We start from the raw sequence: 20,301 nt of genomic DNA, 5'->3' as shown, positions 1-20,301 counted from the left end.
CACCTTCCAAAACAAACAGAAGGCTCTCCTCAAGCATTATTCCTAGGAGAGCACTCCATAATGATTGGTCACCACCTTCTGGACATTATTTCATGGCATCTCCTCAGCAAACCCTACAAGGTAGGTGGCGTTCCGCAACACATTGACTGATAAAGGACCCTGATGAATATTGAGGCTGGTAAATATTGCTTGGGGATCTCATCATAACAGCTGAAGCTCCTTCATCTTCACCCAACCAGCCACACACCCACTGTGTCATGGAGATGCCCTGCGTCACCAGCGTCCCCACTAGGAAGCTTCTAGTTGTGGGTCAAAATGATATATGCTCATAGGACTGTTATCAGCAATAACAGATCATCTGCGCTCAGTGCCTAAGGACACTCAGAGCTGTAAGGAGTCAGTGAAGCCTCAGCAGCAGAAACAAGCCCTGAGGCAGGGAGAAATAGTTCTGCCCATAGCGTCATGAGAGAGAGAGCCAGGCACCTGCTGGGGGACCTTGGGCAGGTCATCACACATCTTTGAACCATGGTTTGTTCATCTGGAAAACAAAATAATATGTCCCTCATAAGTTATTTGTGCCTTTAGTGAGAACATGCATGGAAAGCTTAACACTCTGGAGTCTCATCTAAAGTATACATGTCTGTCTGTTGCTAAGTACAGATAGACCCTTGTACCTATACATAGTCCATGGCAGATACTTGGCCACTCAGAGCCTCAGCTGCCTATTTGTAAGTTGTAGGTTTTATTATTATTTTTGTTAGTTGTAGGCTTTAATAACTCCTGCTTCGTGTGGTTGCTCAGGGAATTAAATGACCTAAAGGATATTGAGTACTTAGAATTCTTGGAGTATTGTACTCAGCCTGGGTGTGGTGTGATCATGAAGTTTGAGTGCAAGCTTGGAACCCAGGTATCCCCGAGGCCCCTCTGCCTCCAGGTGGCACCAGTGAGCAGTGAGGTGCATCCCTTCATTCCATTTCTGCATCTTCTTAATGTCACCTGCTTTGCATATTAGGCTCGGGAGGCCAGCAACCCCTTGGGATGCTTTCCAACCCTGGCCTGCACCCTGGCCCCTGGGAGATGCTGGCACTTGCCCTGACTCCCCTCATGGCAGCTTCCCAACCCCCAATATCTGGCCTGGGATCTGCTCCCTCCTGGAAAGCTTCCAGCTTCTGTAAATAGGGCATTTGTTTGAATTCCCACCCCCCCCACCCCCCGCACTTGGGTTAATATTTCACAAGGTGGGCGCTGCTCCAAGGCTCAAGCTTCTGGCTCCCCAGCCTCTCAGCCGGTGTTGGGCCGCTGGTGGGGTCCCATGCTCCCTCTGGTCCGCAGTTTCTCTCCCTGCTGCACTGCATGTACGGAAGACCCTGTGGTGCAATGAGAAGCATGGGTTTGGTTTAGGATGGCGTCCTCTGTCGTCAGTTGTGTGATTTCAGGCAAACCTCAGTATCTCTGAGGGGTAACAGTCAATAGTCAATACCTCAGCTGCTATAGTGAGGTCAGCGCAAAGGCAAACCTTCATTCTAACGCGTGCTAGGCACAGGCTGGCACAGAGGATCCGGGAGCCTGCAAGCAGAATGGGTTCCCATCCTCTAGGAGCTCACGGGCTATGGGAAGTGTTGTTCCACAATTGTTATACGAATGACAATTAGCTTCAAGTACAGGATCCTAGGGAATGTCATCGGCTAAATAAGGAACTATATGTCCCACAGCGTGAGGGGCTCAGCATCCCACCTGGAAGCAACCAGTATGGAGATTGTGGCCACCGCTTCTCTTTTGTGTCTTCTCTGCTGCCTGCCCTCCCTGCCCCCCATGTCAGAGCTCAGGATGGAACCTGCTAGAGAAGGGATGGAGAAAGACATAAGATTCTTCTTATTGTGTGGTGTACTCTCATAATCAGAGTTTCCTGTGTCGCCAGTTACCAGAATTCCAGATGCCAGTGCTTGCCACAGGAATGAGGAGCCCTTGGGTGGGAATGGGGAGGGTAGAGATGGGGAGGGTAGAGATGGCTGTGTCTGGTAGGCGCCAGACCTGCATGGGGCACAAGAGGTAGGCCGCCCCAGGCCTCTCAGCCTCTGTGCCAAGATGACGACAGCCCCTTCATCCTCCAGCTCACACCAAAGAGTGTTAGCAGATGGTACCATCTGCCTGGTTTGTCTTGAGGAGAGCAGGTTGGGATGACGTTAGTGGCTGAAAGGGTAGTATTTCTTCTACCTGGGGAGCAGGGGTAGGTCCTGGTAGGTACCTGGGTAACTGGGCTCAATCCTGCAGAAAAGGCAAAACCCCTGGTGCCACTCTGTCATTCAGAGTGGTGGGAGTTCCTCTGTGGCTACTGGGGCCTCCCCCTATCCTGGCACAGTGGGCAGGGAGGATGCAAGAGTGTGCCTTGTCCCCCGGGTTCCATGTCTGGCACAACCTACAATCTCTCTCGTCTCTTCCACAGGCATGTGTTGAAACCCTACAATGTATCAGGCCCACACAGGGTATTCAACACTTCCTTTGTCCAGCAGATTATCTTGGAATAGGGCCTGTGGTACCAGCATCCCATACCCTCTGACCTTTCAGACTGTGCACATCTATTCCTTCTTCCTGGAATGCCTTTTCCTTCTCTCCCCACCACCAGTTAACTATGATTCATCTTTTGGGTTGCAGCTGAAATGTCACTTCCAAGGAAGCCTGCCCATGACTCCCCAGTCCAGGGCAGTTCCCCTGGCATAGGTATTCAGAGTCCCAGGTGCCTCTTTCTCCTTCAGAACATTGGTCCCAGTGACTTGGTGTGGGGTTTGTGTGCTTATTAGGTGGATGTCTGTCTCCCTCAGAGTCAGTTTGCTCCATAAGGATGAGGACGTTGTCTGGTTTCACTTGCCACTGAACCCACAGTGCTACTGAGTAGATAAATAAGTGGCCTGAGCTCAGTGCAGGGTGATGCCACACAAGACAGCTCAGTTCCTGCCTTCATGGAACTGGCCACCTGGCAAGGAAGCCCATAACTAAACCAGCATTAGGTTCAAAGTGTTAGTTGTTACAGTGGGGTCAAGGGTGCACAGAGCAGGGAAGTGATGTTGATATTAAAGCCTGAGATATACAAGGAGCAGCTAGTGAAGGGGCCTTCAAAATGGTGTGGAGTGTGGGCTGGAGTGTGCGTGGCTGGGGATGCTTCCTGGAGGAGGGACACAGATGTGTTTTGAGGGTGGGAATAGTATTTAGAATAGAAAGTGGGGTAATGCATTGACTTGGGATGCTCCCAGTTGAAAGAAAACTGGCTGAGCAAAGGTCTGAAGGTGACCCTGTGCGTAGGGCCTGTTGCCAGTACCACGAAGGAGGCCAGGCTGGCTACAGTAGGGGCCAGAAGGCTGGCTGTGGTTCAGGAGGCCTTGAGTGACTGCTCAAAGACATGGACCCAGTTTCCAGCAGGGTATGCTTTGCTGCCAGCGGTGCTTCCCAGACTCCTGTTTCCCAGGGAAGATCTGGAAGTGAATGAAGGTAAAGGAAGATCATGCCCAGTGCCCAGGCAGCCTGTTTATTGTGCCTTCCCTCAAGGGTGGCACACAGCCAGTGGGACAGCTGGCACCACAGGCCTTTGTGGCAAGATACCAGGCCTAGAGAGCACAGGCCTGGCACTGGGCAGGAGCAGACCCTACTGTGTTGGGGACCAAGGCAGGTGAGGCAGGAGAAGGGGATGATGATGGTGATGGTGATAACAGTAGTTGTAATAATAGCCGATTTTCATTGAGCAGTTACCACGGACCATGTGCCAGGCTAAGCTCCAATATTCCATGTTATCCTCTCACAGTGCCCTCTTTTTTAGAGAAGAAACCGAAGCACAGAGAGGTGAAGACACTTGCTCAAGTTCATCTGCTCTTAAGTGGTAGGGCTGGAACTAGAAGCTGGGTGGGCCTGACTCCAGAGCTCTCAGAGCACTGTCATCAGTAAGTGGTGGCACCAGAAGTTAGAGCTTGTGACTCCAGAGGGCATAGGGCTCTGTGGCCACGACCAGATTTTTAGAGCCACCCAGAAGACTCAAATTCAACTTAACTTCCGGTTTCCAGGAAGCCAGGGGCAATGTTGGGCCCTGAACTCCTTCAGAACTTTCCAAGGGGTGACATGAGGGAATCCAGAGACCAGGTTCAAATCCCACTTCAGACAGAGCAACCTCTCTGAGCTTGAGTTTTCTCATCTGCAAGATGGGATCATAACTATTTCTTGTGTACTTAGTCTCTTAAAGTGTGAGACCAAGCGTTTCCCCAACATGCATGGGGCTCCCCAGCAGCCCCGTGAAGTGGGGATTATTATCCCCATTTTCCAGATGAGGAAACTGAGGTCCAGAGAGTTTAAGTAATTTATAGTGAATTGTAGAACTGGGTTGAAACATAGATCTATCTGATGACAGAACCTGCAATTAAAAAAAAAAAAAAAACCTATTGAAGTACAAACTAGCTAGGGAAAGGCCTGGAAAGGGTGACTGGACAGTCTGATGAATTTCCACAAGTGAACATACCTTCGCTGAGGCCTCCCTGCCACTTTCTAATCACTGCTTCTTTTTTTTTTTTTTAATTTTATTTATTTATGATAGTCATACAGAGAGAAAGAGAGAGAGGCAGAGACACAGGCAGAGGGAGAAGCAGGCTCCATGCGCCGGGAGCCTGATGTGGGATTCGATCCCGGGTCTCCAGGATCGCGCTCTGGGCCAAAGGCAGGCGCCAAACCGCTGCGCCACCCAGGGATCCTAATCACTGCTTCTCTGCAAAGGGAATCGCTACCCTGACTTCTAACACCATGGATTCATTTTGCCTATTTCCTCCCCTTTCTGATATAGACTCTGGGAGGAAGATAGTTTGGATTAATTCCTTACTTTCTTTGGTTCTGTAAATGGTTGACTGTTTTCTATCTTGTTCACTCACTTCGAATGTGAAGGTTCAGTTTTCATTCTCTCTCAGCCACTTGTCGCTGAGGAGCTACACTCTCAGCATCACTTAATGAACTCCAGCCGCATCTAAATGTGGACCTCTTTGGTGTTCAGGTCATTTTCTTAACTTTTATTGAATTATACATTTTTTAAAATCACACATCATAGTATACAGGTCCCAAATATTCACAAAGTGAACATATCTGTATATCTAGCACTCAGATGAGGGACTAGAAGCTTCTCAGCACCCAGCCAAATCCACAAAGTAACTGCAGTCCTATCTTCTATTACCATAGATCAGATTATTCTGTTGTTTTCTTAACTCAATGGAGTAAAACTTGAATGGATTCATTCAGTGTGTAATATGTTATATGCTCTTTGTGCCTAACTCCTTTTACTAAACATTGGGAGGTTCATCCAAGCTGTTGTGTTAACAATCATTTGTATGTTCTTATTTCCCTTAATTTCATTGGTGAGGGGCAGCCCCAATGGCCCAGCAGTTTAGCACCGCCTTCACCCCGGGGTGTGGTCGTGGAGACCCGGGATCGAGTCCCACATCGGGCTCCCTGTGTGGAGCCTGCTTCTCCCTCTGCCTGTGTCTCTGCCTCTCTCTCTGTGTGTCTGTCATAAATAAATAAATAAATCTTAAAAAAGAAATTTCATTAGTGAGTATACCGTAATTATTCATTCTAACGTCAGGGGCATTCAGACTCTTTTCTGGTTTTAGCTATTCTGAATAATGCTTCTGTAAACATTCTAGTTTGTGTCTTTGGGGGAACATGTATATGTGCATCTCTGTTGGGTGTATGCCTAGGAGTGGAATTTCTGGACATTGAACATATGTGCATATTCAGCTTTAGAAGATTGTCACACAGTATTCTGTTATATTGTCAATCCACACCAGTTTGCACTCCCACCCGCAGCTTGGGTGACATCCCATTGTTCCATCTTCACCACAGCACAGGCTTGTTATTGCCTGGATTGTTTCCAGTTGAGCCATTCTGGTGGATGGAAAATGGTACCGCAGGTGGTTTTACTGATACTAATGAAGCTGAGTCCTTTTCTATATGTTTCCATATGTTCTCTATCCTTTATGGAATACCTATTCAAGTCTTTTGCTCATTTTTTAGTTGAATGCTATGTCCTTTTTTTTTTTTTTTTTTTTTTTTTGCTATGTCCTTTTAAAAACAGTTTGGAGGAGTTGCTTGAGTAGTTCAGTTGGTTAAACATCTGACTCTTGATTTCAGCTCAGGTCATGACCTTAGGATTCATAGATCAAGCCCTGGGATGGGCTCTGCTCAGTGGGGAGTGTGCTGGGGATTCTCCCTCTTCCTCCGCACCTCACCCTGCTCACTTGTGTGTATGTGCACAAATGTGCATGCACATTCTCTCTCTCTCTCTCTCAATTAATAAATAAATCTTTTGAAAAAATAATTTGGAAGCACCCGGCTTGCTCAGTCGGTAGAGCATATAACTCAGGGTTGTGAGTTCAAGCCCCATAATGGGTGTAGAAATTCCCCAAATCTTTAAAAAAAAAAAAAAGATTTGTAGAAAATGTTTATATATACTGAATATGAGTCATTTGATGGATATATTATTGGAAATATCTTCTAGTCTATGGCTTATCCTTTCTCTTTCTTAATAATATCTTTTGATGGACAGAGTGTTATGTTTTAAGGCAGTACAATTAATTCCTCTTTGTGGTTTCTAGGGGTTTTTTGTACCTTGTTTAAGAAATGATTGCCTACTCTAAAATCATAAGATAGACTCCTATGTTTTCTTCTAGAAACCTTGTTGTAGGGGATCCCTGGGTGGCGCAGTGGTTTAGCGCCTGCCTTTGGCCCAGGGCGCGATCCTGGAGACCCGGGATCGAGTCCCACGTCGGGCTCCCGGTGCATGGAGCCTGCTTCTGTCTCTGCCTCTCTCTCTCTCTCACTGTGTGTCTATCATAAATAAATAAATAAGAAACCTTGTTGTATTACCCTTCACATATAGGTCTGTGGTCCATCTTCAATTAATTTTTGTGTATGTATGAACAGAAGTTTCTTCACTTCAATGCAGATTGCTTTATAATTTTTCCTTTATGAGTCTTATTTAAGGAATCTTTACCTAGCTCGAGGTCATGAAGATAGTAGGAAACTTTAGGGGTTGTTGGGGTTTTTTTTTTTTAAGGCTTTTTTTTTTTTTTTTTTTTTTTTTAGTAATCTCTACACTCACGACCCCAAGATCAAGAGTTACACGCTCCACCAACTGAGCCAGCCACGTGCCTCAACTTTTCTTTTCTTTCTTTCTTTCTTTTTTTTGTTCTATAGTCTCTATGCCCAAGGTGGGGCTTGAACTCACAACCCCAAGTCAAGTGTCACATGCTCTTCTGACTGAGCCAGCCAGGCACCCCCTAACTTTAGTTTTTTAATAACAGTTTTATTGAGCTACTGTTCCTATACCATACAGTATACCTATTTAACATAGATAATTCTGTGGTTTTTAGTATATTCAGAGTGTGTGACTGCTACCATAATCAATTTTCGAACATTTTTATCACCCCAGAAGAAACTCTACCCATTAGCAGTCATTCTCCATTCCTCACTACCCCCCAGCCCTAGGCTGCCGCTAATCTATTTCTGTCTCTACAGCTTTGCCCATTTGGGCTGAACATTTCATATAAATGGAATCATGTAATATATGGCCTTTTGTTTGGTTTTTCTCACTTAGCAGTGTTTTCAAGGTCTGTCCATGTTGTAGCAGGTGTCAATACCTCATTCCCGTTATGGCTGAATAATATTCCATTATATAGATAGACCACTTCTGTTTATCCATGCATCAGTTGATGGAAAGAGTTTCCACTTTCTGGCTATTATGAATAATACTGCTGTGAACATTAATGTATAATTTTTTATGTGGACATCTATTTCGCTTCTCTTGGGAGGAGCCTCCATTCTTAATCCTCTACAGATTCAGTGACAACATGTCTATAAGGCCCTGGTATATATGGAATGTTCACACAGTGACAGCTGTTTATGGATTAGGTTACATAGTATGGGACACACCAGTGTCACTGTTAATGAAAGACCCTGTTATCCTCACCCAGACATTGAATCCCCAGCACATGCATGTCTGCCCACAGACACTGTGAAGGGATAAAAATGCTTAGACAAGGCCCCTTCTTTTTGCAGGTCAAAGCACACATAGCTAGTGGCATAGCAGAGGGGAGCAGGGAAGGAATCAGGAGCCCTGGGGCATGCTTCTGCTAAGCTGCTAATTTGAGTATGACATTTCCTCAGTTTCCCTACTTAGAGAGTGGGCATAGGGCAGCCAGTGGTTGTGACTTTTATGTGGGGCTCACTTAGCTGCTTCTTGTTCCCTAGGCTGTGGTTCTGCCAATGATCCTGTGAGTGCTGAAGAGTCACCACTGCCCCTAGGGGCCCCTGTCCTAGATCTGTCCATCTGCCTCCCCCAGCATGGCGTCTGACACCCCCGAGTCCCTTATGGCCCTCTGCACCGACTTCTGCCTGCGCAACCTGGATGGCACGTTGGGCTACCTGCTGGAAAAGGAGACTCTGCGACTACATCCAGACATCTTCCTGCCCAGCGAGATCTGCGACCGGCTTGTCAATGAGTGAGCAGGCGGGGGGCTGGGGCACGGCCATGAGTCTTAGCTTGACAGAGTGTGGAGGCTCTGAGACCGTCAAGTGCACTAGGTGGGGATGTGGCTATGGACACACATGTGTGACGGTGTGTGCATGCCCTTGGGTATCAGTGGGCACAGGAGAACACTGGTATATTCATAACCATAAAGTTACATGTGTGCCTGTTGGTATGTGTGTGGAGGGGTGTCTGTGTTTAGGAATGGGTATATACACACATGGGCATCTGCAGCACGGGGTGTGTTTGAGTATATAATTGCAAGTGCGCATTACATCTATGAGAGGTCAGAGCCTTTGGCTCAGGTCATGATCCCACGGTCTTGGGATTGAGCCCCACAATGGGCTCCCTTGCTCAGCAGGGAGCCTGCTTCTCATTCTCCCCCATCCTTCCCCCTGGCTCTTGCTCTCTCTCGCGCTTGCTCTGCTCTCTCTCTCAAACAAATAAATAAATAAAATCTTTTTAAAGAAAATTAAAAGCAACCTGCATAATAAACAAAGGAGTTCTGTGCTGATCCATATGTGTGTATATGCCTGTGTGTGTACTGATAACAAATAATGGATCCATGACCAGGAATCAAATCATTCAGAAAATCTTTGTGTGGACCCTCCAAGGGACTCCTCACTATTAGAGGGTCCTAGCAATAGGATATACTTTCACTCACCTCAGGAAGTTCGGTCTGGATGCCCAGAAAGGAAATTGTTAGAGCAAACAGTTGCATATAAAAGTGGGAACTTGTGGGGTGCCTGGCTGGCTCAGTTGGTGGAGCGTGTGACTCTTGATCTTGGGGTTATGAGTTTGAGCTTCATGCTGGGGGTGGAGATTATTTAAAAATAAAATCTTTTTTTCTTAAGATTTATTTATTTGAGAGAGAGAGAGAGAGCATGAGCAGGAGGGAGAGAGAGAGAGAGAGAGAATACCAAGCAGATTCCTCACAGAGTACAGAGCCTGACAAGGGGCTCAATTAAGCTACCAGGCACCCTCTATTTTATTTTGTTTTTAAATATTTTATTTTTAGGGGTGCCTGGGTGGCTCAGTCGATTGAGCAGCTGACTCTTGATTTTGGCTCAGGTCATGATCTCAGGACTATGAACTTGAGCCCCACATTGGACTCCATGCTCAGCAAGAAGTCTGCTTCTCTCCCTCTCCCTCTGCCCCTCCCCTTGCTTGCTCACTTTCTCTCTAAAATGAATAAATAAATCTGAAAAACATAAATAAAATAAATCTGAAAAAGAAAAGAAAAAAAAGTGGGAACTTTTATGTGATCTGAGGACAGAGCCCGACTTGTAAGCATGTTCTGAGCATTTAAGGTGGATCAGGCACTTGCTTGGATGCTTTGCAGACCAGAGTTATGTCCATTTTACAAATGAAAAAACTAAAGTCTGGGGAAGTTCCATGACTCGTGTGAAGTTGCCCAGGTAATGAACAGCCAAGCCAGGATTTAGATTCCAGAATGTTTGACTCCAAAACCACCAGACCGAGATTCTTGCATCAACTGTCATCTCAAACAGGGTCTTATTGGGCGCTTGTCCTATACCCAGCTGGAAGTGTTAAACCCCTTGGCTTAATCTTCCTGTTAAAAAGGGTCCTGGGAGGAGCCGATCAAGGAACAGGAGCTGGTTTAAAGATGAGGAGTATGGACGTGTATGTTTGTAATAGATGTGTACAGTTTGAGGAAGAAGAGTTTAGGATTTGCTCTTGATTGGAGGTCCCTTCATCACCTTTGCTCTCCTCATGCCTGGGGCCACTCTTCGTCTCACCTGCAGGGAGATCAGGATCCACTCCGGTACTGTTAGAAAGAGGGCTAGGGGATGGAGATGGAAGTTACTGACTAGTGATGAGGGAAGGTTTCAGAGATAGGAGGGCTGGTGCCGAGCCTTGAGGGAGGATGAGGGTCCCTGGGCCCTTCCCGCTAGCCAGGCCTTCTTCCCTCCCAGGTACGTGGAGCTGGTCAATGCCGCCTGCAACTTTGAGCCGCATGAGAGCTTCTTCAGCCTTTTCTCTGACCCCCGAAGCACCCGCCTCACCCGGATCCATCTCCGAGAGGACCTGGTGCAGGACCAGGACCTGGAGGCCATCCGCAAGCAGGTGAGACCTGCGTCACCAGCTAGTGGGGATGGGCATGGGGAGGCCAGCCTGAAGCAGTCAGTGAGTCCGGGGCCGGGGCGCTCGCCTCCAGCACAAGAATTGGGCGCTCCCCTACCTTGTGCATGCCCTTCTGCGAGCCCACCTGTGGTCTGGGGCCAGGCCTGGAGGGTGGGGAGAGGCTGTGTCAATAACAGAGCTGTGCCTGCTGCTAGGACCTGGTAGAGCTGTACTTGACCAACTGCGAGAAGCTATCAGCCAAGAGTCTGCAGACGCTGAGGAGCTTTAGCCACACCCTGGTGTCCTTGAGCCTCTTCGGCTGTGCAAACATTTTCTATGAGGAGGAGAACCCAGGGGGCTGTGAAGACGAGTGCCTCGTCAACCCCACCTGCCAGGTGCTGGTCAAGGACTTTACCTTTGAGGGCTTTAGCCGCCTACGCTTCCTCAACTTGGGCCGCATGATTGATGGGGTCCCTGTGGAGTCCCTGCTACGGCCACTTAACTCCCTGGCTGCCTTGGACCTCTCGGGCATCCAGACGAGCGATGCGGCCTTCCTGACCCAGTGGAAAGACAGCCTGGTGTCCCTTGTACTCTACAACATGGACCTGTCAGACGACCACATCCGGGTCATCGTCCAGCTGCACAAGCTGCGGTGAGCTGCTGGCCCAGAGCTCACTGGAGTAGGGGTGGAGAGGTGGGGGTTGGCAGTCCCAGGAGGCTTGGGAGCCCCTGGCTGGGCAGGAGTGGGCTTGGAAGATGCAGTCCCCTTTCTTAAACCCAGTGTTTTGGCTGCATCAAGGCTGTTCAGGGCCTTAGGGTGCCAGCAGGTTCTCCCCCAGAATGCCCTGGAGCAGTTGTGGCATGGGCTGAAAGAGCAAGGGTCTCTGAGGCAGCCCCAACCTGTGTCCAGCTCCTGACCTGTGACCCCCACTCCAATCTCCAGACACCTGGACATCTCCCGAGACCGCCTCTCCAGCTACTACAAGTTCAAGCTGACTCGCAAGGTGCTGAGCCTCTTTGTGCAAAAGCTGGGGAACCTGATGTCCCTGGACATCTCTGGCCACATGATCCTGGAGAACTGCAGCATCTCTAAGATGGACGAAGAGGCAGGGCAGACTAGGTGGGGACCCACCCGCCATGGTTGCCAGCAGGGTGTCCAACAAGCATCCCTATGCCAGGTCCTATGCTGGGTGCTGGAGATAAAGAAATGAATCAGGCCCTGCCCTTTTGAGTCTGTATGAACTAGTAGGGACAGAGGAGCCATTATTAGGACTGCGGTAGGGGAGGCACAGGGCTGTGGGGTTGCCCTGAGGATCAGGATGGAGGAAGGAGGAATGACATCCAAGCTATCCTGAAAGCTCCTGAGTTTGCCAGAGGAAAGGTATCCCAGCAGAAGGAACAGCATACAGAAAGGCTGGAAGGTACAAGCTTGAGGAGTGACCAGGAAATTAGGATGCTCAGACTGGCTAGAGATGGGTGGTGATTGGATGGGCCAGCAGTATCTGCCATGTATTAGGTTTCACAGCAGATAGGTTGCTTCCTGGCTTGTTTGGTTGAGAGGTCCCATTTAAACCCATCCAGCTATAATTGGCTATAAGCCCTACCCCCAGCCATACTTTCGCAGGGTTTGGTTGATTGGTGTGTCTCTTCATGATTGTCGGTAGAACTTTACATAAAGGTAATAATACATCCTCACTAGAATGGTACATAGTATTTTCCAAAGATGGCTGCAACAATATCTCCCATCCCACATGTTATACAATGTGACCTTGCTACCCTTCCATCAGGAGGTGTGGATCTATGTCCTCTGTCCTTAAAAAGCAGGAAAAAAAAAAAAAAAGATGAGGCAGGAAGGCCTAGAAGAGGGCCCCAAGTAAATGCTTAGTTACCCCCAAGGAGAAGCTCTCCTAAACCCAGGGCAGCCCCAGTCCATACGCCACTGACCCTGACACCCTCTTCCCCCAGCATTGAGCCTTCCAAGAGCAGCATCATGCCTTTCCGGGCCCTGAAGAGGCCACTGCAGTTCCTAGGGCTCTTCGAGACCTCTCTGTGCCGCCTCACACACATTCCCGCCTACAAAGTGAGAAAGGGAGTCGGGGAGGGGAGGAATAGGGAGCCCTGGCACCAAGGAAGGGGGCGGGATGGAGGCCCCAAGGTGTCTGCCCTGGATCTAGAGATGGAGCTGGCATCTGGGGATCCCCCAGTTAGCTTCTTCCGGGTGGTTTTGAACATGTTCCATTTCCAGGTAAGTGGTGACAAAAACGAGGAGCAGGTGCTGAATGCCATAGAGGCCTATACGGAGCACAGGCCTGAGATTACCTCACGGGCCATCAACCTACTTTTTGACATCGCGCGTATCGAACGCTGCAACCAGCTTCTTCGGGCCTTGAAGGTCAGCCTCAACCCTGGGGGTCCTCGGTCTCCTGTCCATCCCCACTTGGCAGGTGTTAGACTTGGTTGAGCTGCGTGCCCAGAGCCCCCATCTCTTCTCTGCACCTCTTCCCCAGAACAGGAGCAGTCCTACCCCCCTGAACCCCAGGCCTGCAGGGCCTAACTTATTCCAGCACTTTTTCCCAGAACTGTGGCCCTGCCCTAGTCTCTGCCCCCAGCCCTCACTTCTGCTCTCAGAGAACAGGATTGGGGAAAGCTGTACCCCAGAGGACCTCTCCAGGCCCCCTTGCAGAGCCCTAGGCCTGGCCTTGCACAACTCTAACAGGACTTGCCAACCCAGGCCTACCCTGTCTTCATATAGCTGGTCATCACAGCCCTCAAGTGCCACAAGTATGACAAGAACATTCAAGTCACAGGCAGCGCTGCCCTCTTCTACCTGACCAATTCCGAGTACCGCTCAGAGCAGAGCATCAAGCTGCGCCGACAGGTCATCCAGGTGGTGCTGAATGGCATGGAATCCTACCAGGAGGTGACGGTGAGCCCCCTGCCCACTATGGCCCTGCATGCTCTGGCCCAGCCACCCCTCCTCCTGTTCACCCTGTGTCCCAGCCTCACAAACTTAGTCCCTCATGAGGCCATGCTTGTTCGAACCCTTTTTTGCCTGGCTCTGTACTGCCCCCCACCCCCACCCCTCTTACCCACTGTACACTCCCAGACTCTGGGACCTGACATTCAAGACCCTGTAACCTGGCCCCACCTGACCAGTCCCCACCTGACCAGTCCATCACCCACTGCCACCCTCCACTCAGGGACCCTGTTCTCCTGCCTCAGGCCTCTGCTCAGGCTGACTCCTTAGCCCTTCTGCCCAGTAACGCTCTGCTGGGTGGGGGATTGTTTTCCAATAGCTGATTTTATTATAAAAGTGACAAAAATTTTTACCTTAGAAAATTTATAATTACATATATAAAGAAAAAAAGAAACAATCCTGCCACCCAGAGATAGCCACTATTGATGTTGGATACCTGTTGTTCTGGATTTAGCCTGTGCATGTTTATTTAGTAGATGGGGTCATTCTGCACTTACTGTTTGCATAACATAGATTTTTATTTCATCAGTGTCTTATGACTGTGAACATCTCCCATTTCACAAACGTTTTTACAACAGAATTTTTAAAATAATATTTATTTTCTATTTTCAAAAGTAAGACACCTAATGCTGAGAAAACAAATTCAAGTACCATTGACCCTTGAACCACATGGGTTTCAACCGTGTGGGTCCACTTAGATGCAGATTTTTTTTTTTAAGGTTTTATTTATTTATGTATTTGAGAGGCAGGGGGAGAAAGAGCAGGGGAAGGAGCGAGGAAAGGGACAAGTGGACTCCATGCTGAGCACAGAGCCAGGGAGCCCAACGCAGGGCTCATCCCTAGATTCCTGAGATTATGACCTGAGCAGAAATCAAGAGTCAGACGCTCAACCAACTGAGCCACCAAGGCTCCGCCTGAAAAAAAAAAAAAAAGATTTATTTATTTACTTGAGAGAAATCAAGCAGGAGCAGGGGGAGGGGCATAGGAAGAGAGTGTGAGAAACTCTCAGGCAGGCTCTACCCAGCACAGAGTGCCATGCAGAGCTCTTGATCTCATGACCCTGAGATCATGACCAGAACTAAAATCGAGTTGGATGCTTAACCAACAGCCACCCAGGTGCCCCTGGATGCAGATTTTATTTGACAAATACAGTACAATGCCAATGTATTTTCTCTTCCTTATGATTTTCTCACATTTTCTTTACTTTAGCTTACTTTATTATAAGACATGTACATGATACATACAATACACAAAATATGCTAATTGGCCATTGATGCTTATCAGTAAGGGTTTCTTGAAGTCCACAGTAGGCTATTAGTGGTGAAGTTTTGGGGGGAGTCAGAAGTTACAAGCGGATTTTCAGCTGCAAGGAAGTGGGTGGGGAGGAGGCCAGTGCCCCAACTGTCAGGTTGTTCGAGGGTCAACCGTAATATGAAAATGTGTTAACTACAGAGTGAGAGTTGTTCACAGTCCAGCTTGCCTCCCCCTCACAGCTGGGTCTAACCATTGTTTTCTAGTTGTTGCTGTCAGCAGAGTGTTCAGTATCCTCACCCAGGGAAGGCCGCTCTGGTGCCAACTGTGTGCTAGAGCTGGGAGGCAGTAGCCAAGCCCTATCCCCATAGGCCCAGGCTCCGGTTACTGAATCAGCCTGGGTGGTTGAATATTTAGGTTACTTTCTTATTATTTGCTATTTCAAATAAGGTTTTGCTGACTATACTCCATTGATTATCCTTCAAATACATGACTAAAAGTGGAATTGCCCGAGCAATGAATGGATAGGTGTATTTTTAAAGCATTTGGGATGTATTCTCGAATTAATCTCCAGCAAGGCTTTGGTAGAGATATATAGCCTCTGCAAGGATGAGAAGACCTGCTTTTCCAATGCCTCTAAACTCCAGGGTTTAGAGCAGCTATTTTCTACGTTGAGATTGATTTTATAACCAGCAAAAAGGGGTGTCTTTTTGGGTGAAAAAAATGCTAGTTGAAGACTCCCAAACAAAATAATAAACTCTATCAGGGGCGCCTGGGTGGCTCAGTGGTTGAGTGTCTGCCTTGGGCTCAAGTCATGATCCCAGGGGTCCTGGGATTGAGTCCTGCATTGGGCTCCCCACAGGGAGCCTGCTTCTCCTTCTCCCTCCACCTGTGTCTCTGCCTCTCTCTCTCTCTGTGTGTCTCTCATGAATAAATATATAAAATCTTTAAACCCTATCAAAGAAATGGAAATTAAAATAATGATATATCACATTTCATTTCAAGAGACCAATGATCCCCAAAATGACGGGAGTCTGTAGAGAGCACTTTTGCCTACTTCCCACTGGTAAGGTATGAACAAATGGCAGAATTTGCCAAAACTATAAATGCATTTATCTTTGGGCCTATGTATTCCACAATTGAAATGTTTTTAGAGGAAAAATATATAATACATCCACCTTTTAAAAAAATTTTTTTTTAATTTTTATTTACTTATGATAGTCACAGAGAGAGAGAGAGAGAGGCAGAGACATAGGCCGAGGGAGAAGCAGGCTCCATGCACCGGGAGCCCGATGTGGGATTCGATCCCGGGTCTCCAGGATCGCGCCCTGGGCCAAAGGCAAGCGCCAAACCACTGCGCCACCCAGGGATCCCTACATCCACCTTTTTAAATTAAAGAAAATTAGAGAAAACCAGAATGTTTTAGCAATAGGGACCTGGAAAAGTAACATACAATCCATCCACACAGTGTGAAAAAATGTCCACTGCATATTGATAAGTGAAAAGTTTTGGACCAATATATATAATATCTTTTTTTCCGTCTCCTCTCCCCCAAGTATATATTTGCATGTGCATAATAGAAAAATCTAGAAGAATGTGCACCAAACTTTTAACAGCCATTACTTCTAGGGAATAAAGTGAGAGACTTTAACTTTTCACTCAAATACTACTACTTGAACTTTTATAGTGAATAAGTATTAGCTCTTGTAATTTAAAATACATTTTTTTCTCAAATTAAAAAATATATGTATATATTTGGGGGAAAAAAGAGATAACTAAGGGTGATACATCTCTAAATTACATAATTAGGGATGCCTGGGTGGCTCAGCGGTTGAGCGCCTCCCTTCTGCCCAGGGCATGATCCTGGAGTTGCGGAATTGAGTCCCACATCAGGCTCCCAGCATGGAGCCTGCTTCTCCCTCTGCCTGTGTCTCTGCCTCTCTCTCTCTGTGTCTCTCATGAATAAATAAAAAATAATTTTTTAAAAGAAATAAATAAATTATAAATTATGTAATTAATAAAATACAAAGTTCTCCCCAAATCTAACAAGAAAGGATGGAAAGAAATTAAATTACAGGCAAATGCTCCGAGAATACTTGCAAAAAAATTTAAAAGCCCACAGACAACACCTGGGTGGCTCATCGGTTGAGCACCTGCCTTCAGCCCAGGGTGTGATCCTGGAGACCCAGGGTCGAGTCCCACATTGGGCTCCCTGCATAGAGCCTGCTTCTCCCTCTGCCTGTGTCTCTGCCTCTCTCTCTCTGTCTCTCATATATAAAATCTTTAAAAAAATTAAGTGGCTATTAGGTCTTGGATGATTTAAAAAAAAAAAAAAAAGAAAAGAAATCAAAGATGTTAAGCCATGTTAGGCCTCCTACTCTGCCACTGGGACTGTAAACTGGTACAGCCACTTTGGCAAACAGTCTGGAGTCATGGTCAAGTTGAAGACATGCATGCCATGTGACCCAGAAGCCCATGTGCATGGACACCAGGATGCATGCACGAGACATTGAAGTTGCCAAACACGGAAGCCCCCTCAGATGTCCATCAACAACAGGATGGATGAATAAATTGAAGCACCTTAATGCAGTGCCAAAATGAATGCTCTTCAGCTATTCAGAACAACATAGTTGATCTTGCAAACCTATGGTTGAACAACAATAAGCAAGATGCTAAAGAATCTTTCATACAGAATAGCGGGGAGAGTAGTTCTCTATAGTGGAAGATGGGCTGATGATGACTAGGAGGGGACCTATGGGGACTTCCAGGTGCTGGCAGTATTCTATTTTCCTGACCCAGGTAGTGGTTACCTGGTTGCTGAAAAGCTTGTTAGCATCATAAATGCTCGTAAAACTACACATTTGTGTTCTATGCCCTCTTATGTATGAAGATTATATTTCACTCTTTTTTTAATGTTCAAAAAAAAAAAAAAGCCTTAGTCTCCTCTTCCAGAAAGCCTTCCTAGACCACCACAGTTCTGGGTGATCTCACATGCCTTGAGAGCACCCCATAAAGCCCAGCTCCCAGTCTGACCCTGACTGCTTCACTTGTGTCCCGGCCCAGGTCCAGCGGAACTGCTGCCTGACCCTATGTAACTTCAGCATCCCCGAGGAGCTGGAGTTCCAGTACCGCCGGGTCAACGAGCTCCTGCTAAGCATCCTCAACCCCACGCGGCAGGATGAATCCATCCAGCGCATCGCTGTGCACCTGTGCAACGCCCTGGTCTGCCAGGTGGACAATGACCACAAGGAGGCTGTGGGGAAGATGGGCTTTGTCGTGGTGCGTGCCCTTGGGCTGCCCTGCCTCCCCTTTCTCCCTCCCTCCTAGCCAGCCTTTTCCAGAGCCCTCTACTGCATGCTGGATTTAGGCTAGACCAAAGAAAGACTCTCTTCACCTTGAACCTGATTTATGTCCCTGGAGATTTGCTCTGCCTAGAGCACACTGGCACCTTCTCCTGGCCACTCCAGCTGCCCATTGGGTCTCCCACCGTCCAAGCCACTCCTGGCTCCTCAGACCAGGTCCCCTGTTAGGTCTTTCTCACTAAGTGTCTGTTTAATATTGGCCTCCCCAGTGGGTTGTGAGTTCTGGAGGGAAAGACACCATCCTTGTTCCTTCTCCTGTCACACCATCCCCAGCACTTCCTAGTGTGTGGCCTAGGATGCACAGTGGAGAGGTAAGTATTTGCTGAAGAACAGAAGGAAAGAATGAGGAAGGAGTATCTAGCCTCCTCCTTTTACTTTGTCACTGGACAGGCTGGAGCCCACAGACGGGGTGGGTGGGCCCAGACCCAAAGCTACACGAGGAACCAAGGTGCAGCTGGGACTAGCACCCAGGCCTTCAGATGCTAGGGACCAAGTCTATGTGGTTTGTACCTCTTCAAACAGCTCCCCCAGACCAGATAAGGCAGATTTGGTCTCGTCAGGATGCATTAGCCAGGAGTAGAAGTGCTGACTCTCCTCTCTCCATCTTGGTTCTTGGGGGACAAGTAGCTCTTGAGCCAAGCCCTGCCTGTGTCCCCATTCCCCCCAGCAAGTTTTCTTCTTTGCCCACAGACCATGCTGAAGCTGATTCAGAAGAAGCTGCTGGACAAGATAGTAAGTCAAGTCTTCATGAAGCCACTCTGCCCTTCCCTAGCCTGAGAAGGGGTGGTTTGCCCCTGGAGGATACCCATATTTTGTCAGGGGATGCCCTCATGGGTGCCAGGGGCCCGCATGGCCCTCCAAGTGAACCATGCTGAGCACCCCCTCCCTTCAGTGTGACCAGGTGATGGAGTTCTCCTGGAGTGCCCTGTGGAACATCACAGACGAGACACCTGACAACTGCGAGATGTTCCTCAATTTCAATGGCATGAAGCTATTCCTGGACTGCCTGAAGGTACTGCCCATCTCCAGTGGCAGCAGCCTCCTTAACCACCCACATGGCCACTCTTCTATCCGTAGGCATCCTACCAGCCAGATCTATCAGCAACCCCTCTCCCCCTGGTTCCCACAGAAGGGCGGCAGGGGCCGACTTACAGGCCCACACCCCCTTAGAGCCCTCCCTCCAAGGGAAAACCCGGTCCCATCATTCTCTACACCAATTTCTCAGACTGCCCACAGTCTGGCTGGGGTCCACTGGACAGCATTCTGACCAGTAGGACAGTCTTTTAAAACTCATCCTTGGGGCACCTGCCTGGCTCAATTGGTAGAACATGTGACTCTTGATCTCAGGGTCATGAGTTCAAGCCCCACTTTGGGCATAGAGCTTACTTTTTAAAAAATAAGTAGTAACAATTCTAAAAATAAATAAAACTTGTTTTCTTACTTTAGTTTTTATAAATTTTCCCTTAAACTAATATTTTGAGTTTTTGGCAAATAGAACCACATTTGTCCTAGTTGGAAGTTTATAGGTCAGATCTCGACTCAGCCTTTGATTTTGTAGCAAGGAGTCCTCACCATTTTAAGCCATATGGTATAGGGGATCCCTGGGTTGCTCAGTGGTTTGGCGCCTGCCTTTGGCCCAGGGCGCGGAGTCCGTATCGGGCTCCTGGCATGGAGCCTGCTTCTCCCTCTGCCTGTGTCTCTGCCTCTCTCTCTCTATGTCTATCATGAATAAATAAACCTTTAAAAAAAAATCCATACGGTATATACCCAGTGCTGTACTAGGTACACTAGAAGGTATGAGGGCAGGCTGTTGCTCCCCCCTCTTTGTCTGGTTGGAATGGCCAGATACCCATAAGGTTTCTAGGTTAACAATACCAGAACTTCAAAACAAAAATCAAACCAGACACTAAGTGCTAATTGAAGTGACCCCATTGGCTCTCATTTTGCCAGGAATTCCCAGAGAAGCAGGAACTGCATCGGAATATGCTAGGACTCTTGGGGAATGTGGCAGAGGTGAAGGAGCTGCGGCCTCAGCTAATGACTTCCCAATTTATCAGTGTCTTCAGGTGGGTATTTCT

At 47.9% G+C, this 20,301-nt stretch overlaps 1 protein-coding gene across 4 annotated transcripts in view; it reads left to right on the top strand.

The window, feature by feature from the left end:
- Positions 1–20,301, top strand: part of ZER1 (zyg-11 related cell cycle regulator) — a 30,853-nt gene that overhangs the window by 3,266 nt on the left and 7,286 nt on the right. For 2 of the 4 annotated variants that reach the window (XM_041724313.1, XM_041724315.1), the window contains exons 2-12: positions 8,272–8,522; positions 10,486–10,636; positions 10,849–11,285; positions 11,577–11,753; positions 12,599–12,713; positions 12,879–13,025; positions 13,386–13,559; positions 17,925–18,140; positions 18,914–18,955; positions 19,116–19,235; positions 20,174–20,289. In XM_041724313.1, coding sequence (XP_041580247.1) covers positions 8,365–8,522; positions 10,486–10,636; positions 10,849–11,285; positions 11,577–11,753; positions 12,599–12,713; positions 12,879–13,025; positions 13,386–13,559; positions 17,925–18,140; positions 18,914–18,955; positions 19,116–19,235; positions 20,174–20,289 — 1,853 coding nt within the window. In that variant the 5' untranslated portion in view covers positions 8,272–8,364. The remainder of the gene's footprint in view (positions 1–8,271; positions 8,523–10,485; positions 10,637–10,848; positions 11,286–11,576; positions 11,754–12,598; positions 12,714–12,878; positions 13,026–13,385; positions 13,560–17,924; positions 18,141–18,913; positions 18,956–19,115; positions 19,236–20,173; positions 20,290–20,301) is intronic. The other 2 variants (XM_041724317.1, XM_041724316.1) reach the window with 2 other exon arrangements.

Source organism: Vulpes lagopus, chromosome 12 (assembly GCF_018345385.1).
Source record: "Vulpes lagopus strain Blue_001 chromosome 12, ASM1834538v1, whole genome shotgun sequence".
In the NCBI taxonomy this organism is placed as follows: domain Eukaryota; kingdom Metazoa; phylum Chordata; class Mammalia; order Carnivora; family Canidae; genus Vulpes; species Vulpes lagopus.
This window is presented reverse-complemented; position numbering and strand designations above follow the sequence as displayed.